Source organism: Alligator mississippiensis, chromosome 5, assembly GCF_030867095.1.
Source record: "Alligator mississippiensis isolate rAllMis1 chromosome 5, rAllMis1, whole genome shotgun sequence".
Taxonomy (NCBI): Eukaryota; Metazoa; Chordata; order Crocodylia; family Alligatoridae; genus Alligator; species Alligator mississippiensis.
In genome coordinates this window covers 203,199,289-203,203,176 of record NC_081828.1, presented here as the reverse complement: position 1 = coordinate 203,203,176, position 3,888 = coordinate 203,199,289, and the positions used below count along the sequence as shown (strand labels likewise).

Here is a 3,888-nt window from a genome sequence, read left to right as displayed (position 1 = left end):
GCATCCAGCAGTGACAGTGAGGAAGAAACAGTCTGCTAAGCCAGTCTTCACTGCTAAAGCCATTCAAGAGTTCCTGTGTAAGGCTCAAAACTTGAGTGAAGAGATTGTGAACTTGACCCCATCATGGAAAGGAGTCTCAACTTTTAAGAGGGGCTTAGATCAACTCCTTTCACGTTATAAGGAGCTCCAGAAGGAACTGGATAGGAATGTGAAGCAGTAGAGGATCACCTCCTTCTTCAAGCACCTCTCTGAAGGAGAAGCCAGATAACCCAGTGCAGCCAGATGATCCTCCATCAGATGAATAATTTGTGAGTAAAGGCTTTAATAAGGCTATTAATTCCATTATTTTGTGTTTAAATATCCTTTTATTATAAAACAAAGTTATCAAATCTTGGTTCCAGGTCCCTATCCCCCTGTTTTCCATTGACACGATGCCTCCAGTTACACGGTTTCAACTTACACGGTGTGTTTCAGGAACGTATCCCCCACGTAACTCGGGGTCCGGCTGTATAGTGGATCAAACAGGAAGCAGAAGCTGTTATGCCAGAGGTGGGCAATTATTTTGGCTGGAGGGCCACTTAATGAGTTTTAGTGACCTGTCAATGACTGCACACGTGAAATCTTTTAGAAGGCATTATTTTAACAATTTTTTTTTTTTTTTTTTTATTCATTAAAATCATCCTTCGTTCACCACCACCACCAAAATTTCTCTCTTTTCCGGTTCAGAGCTCTAAATAACAACATTCACGCCATAACATAACAAAAACTTTCCCGTACAAACAAACCCAAACAGAAAAGCTTCTCCCTTTTGTTACAGATTCAAACCACAAAACCGTTTCAGTTCTCTCTTAAATATCAACACTTAACATAACATAGCATAACATACATCAGAACAAATACAAATGCCCCTTCCATGGTAAGCAGCAGCGTTAAAATTCCCCCTCACACCTCTTCCCCACTCTCAGTCTCCGATGCCTCCGATGAGGACTCTACCCCTTTCCTCCATTTCCCAGATGTTTTCAACAGCCTCTCCACCACTCTTGCGTTCAAAATTCCCAAACTTTCCTTCCTTTCCCTTTCCCCCTCTCTCTTCTCTTTCTTCTTCCCTTTCCCTTTTTCCTTTCCACCTTCAGTTTGCATCCCCAGCTTCTTCATCCCCTTTTCCTCCCCTCCAGATTTCTTCCTTTTCTTGAGGCTCCCTTCTCGCCCTTGTTCGATTGCCTCTATCTCCTCCATTTGCTGCGCCTTTTCCCACTCCGCCAGCATACCCCTCAAATGTTGCAATACCGCCTCCCTCCCCTCTTCCTCCTCTCCCTTCTGCGTCTGCATTTCCAAACGCTCGTCCTCCACCAGCCCCTTGGCTGCCTCTTCAATCCCCTCGTTACTCTCCTCCTCCTCAGGTCTTTCCTCCACCTGCGTTTCTTCCATACACGTCTCTCCTCCCTCTTGTGTAATAGCCATCTGTTCCGCCTCCCCCCGGGGCTCCTCACGACTCCCCGCCATCCGCACTCGATTTGCGTAGGACGAGGGGCACGTCTGCTGTGTGTGTCCCTCCTGCCCGCAACCCTGACACAAAAGGCTCTCCTTACAGAATTGAGCTGTGTGCCCCAGGCCCCTGCATCGATAACACACAGTGAGTCGGCAGAACGCCGCCAGGTGCCCCTCTTGCCCGCACCGATTGCACAGCTTGGGCTGGTCGTGATAGACCACGTATCCCCTACACGGCCCAATTTGCACTGCCGAGGCTAAGTGCTTAACCGCCCCGGGGCTCCCCACCACCTCATGGAGCACCACTTTCGCCCTCCATGCCCCGGTCCAAACCCCCCAGCGATCACATTCTTTTTCCGCAAAAGTCACTTGTTCCACCCTCTGCTCCAACCATCTTTTCACGTCATCCTTCTGCGCCATGTCTGTAAACATCTTGATGTACAGCACTCTCTCTCGTGCCGTCCGCCCCATGTCAAACATCAAACCCTCCAGCTCCCCTCTGTTCAAAGCCTCCTCATGGGCCTTCCAAAATGCAGCATAACTTTTCCCAGTTTCAAAAGTCACGTTCCAGACCTTCCTGTTATCAAAGGCCACCACGCAATGCAAGTCCCTCGGATTAACTTTGAGAGTCTTCAAAAGAACCTCAGCCATAAAGTCTCCACGCCTCAGCGTCTTGTTTCCCTTATAGCCCTCCGGGTTGAGGGTTATCTTCACCCTCTATTTTGTCCCCTGGCCTCCATTTTCTTCCTCTTCAGGTTCTGCCTCCTTCTCTGGCCGGCCCGGTATCTCCTGACAATTTCCTGCCGCCAGCGATGCTCCTCCTCTTTCTTCGGGGGTTTTCTGCCCCCCCCCACTCCCACTTGGGCTTTCCCTTTCCGCTGCACATGGGTCCACCCTTCCTCCTCCTCCTCCTCCACCATTCGCTCACCAACTCCGTCATCGTCAGCCCTTCCGCCGATGTGATTCGCCAATCTCCGCCTCTGCTCCCGGACGCTCTCCGCCTCAGCTCTCTTCTCCACCATCACCTGCATACCGATCTGCATATCGGGCCGCACCTTCGTAGCTGCCATCTCTCTCCGTACCACTGTCCCCTCCGTCTGCTCCAACGCTCCGCTCATGGCCTTCTAGAGACCCCACATCAGGACCTTATCAGCTCTCAAACTGATAAAAACAGATTGACTTTTATTAGTAGATGGTAAGGATGGTAAATCCAAAAAAAAGATGACAAAGCCGATAGGGAAATACAGAACGCCCGGGCGAGGGACTAACAATAGAAGGATGGGGGTGAGGTTGGGAACACACCTAGGTTACATGCGATACAAAGTTAGCCAACTAAGCCCGGGGGTAAGGGGAGAGGGGAGTGGGGGAGGGGAGGGAGGGGGAGGTTTCGCGACGCTGAGAAAGAAAGAGGATAGAAACACACATACCCGTGACAATGGTCCGCAATGGTGGAAGAAGTGGTCCGAAGATGAAGTGTCTCAGTCTAGATATAGTCTATCGCGGGGGTCCTTTTCGGGTGGCGCTGGGTCGTCGTCCGTTGCTGATGAGTCCTCTTGAAGCGAAGGTCCGTCTGTTGCAGAGGGGGGCGGTTCAGGCGGTCCCCTCCGGGTCCGGTCCGGCGGCAGTTCTCCTGCTGGGGTCCGTGTACTGGCGGTGGCCCGTGATGTGCTCCACGTAAATGTCGCGGGACCACCGGATGGTGTCGGACACCATGAGGCAGCGCATCAGCTTGGCGTAGCGGCAGGAGACGCGGCAGGCACGCAGGACGCTTGATCTGAGCCTTCAAGAGACCGAGAAGCGATCATTTTAACAAATTATAGACGCGAGCATCCCACCGCCTCGCCGCACTGGGGGATACCGACAACAGCGTCCCCCCGGCCTGCGCGGAGCACTGAGTGTCTTGGCGTTGGTGGCGGTCTGGCGGGAAGTCCCTGGACAGGACAGGGGAGGGCAGAGGCCTTCGCTCCCTTATCCGCACACAACGCCATCCATCGGGACCCGCCGGGGGAAGCTTGGCGGGGCTGGGCAGAGAGGGGTGGGTGCGCAGCCATCCCTTGCTTGGGGACTCCTCTTGGTTGCCTCAAGACTTGTCCTTTCCCTTTTCACGGGGCGATTTGGCTGCCGGCGGTGGTCTCTCACGAAAGCACGGGGCTGGCTGCAGCTGGCCTTGTCTGACCCGGGCCGCCTCCTGTCTAGAAAAACCTCTGCTCTCCCGCCGGCTCTGGCCCACACCAGGCCCACAGGGCACAGCTCCCGGGGCTGTGGGAGCGCCCTGCGCCAGGGGCCAGCCGGCAGGTGGCGGGGTCGCTGCCCCCGGCCGCTCCCGGAGCCGGAGCCGGAGCCGGGGCCGAGGCAGGCTCAGGCCGGGCCCCGCCCAGACCCGGGCGCGGCGCGAGGGAG

The 3,888-nt window shown here is 54.3% G+C and overlaps 1 protein-coding gene across 1 annotated transcript; it reads right to left on the bottom strand.

The window, feature by feature from the left end:
* Positions 1-342: 342 nt before the first annotated feature.
* Positions 343-3,006, bottom strand: LOC132250950 (zinc finger CCHC domain-containing protein 3-like). Its single transcript, XM_059729181.1, has 2 exons — positions 2,916-3,006; positions 343-2,649 (listed from the first exon to the last, which is right to left on the bottom strand). The coding sequence occupies exon 2, from the start codon at positions 2,137-2,139 to the stop codon at positions 943-945; it is 1,197 nt and encodes a 398-aa protein (XP_059585164.1). The 5' UTR covers positions 2,140-2,649; positions 2,916-3,006; the 3' UTR covers positions 343-942.
* Between the last annotated feature and the right edge of the window lie 882 nt (positions 3,007-3,888).

Excerpts from the sequence above, each read along its gene's own strand:
- LOC132250950 (XM_059729181.1), bottom strand. The coding sequence starts at position 2,139 with ATGGCTGAGGTTCTTTTGAAGACTCTCAAAGTTAATCCGAGGGACTTG.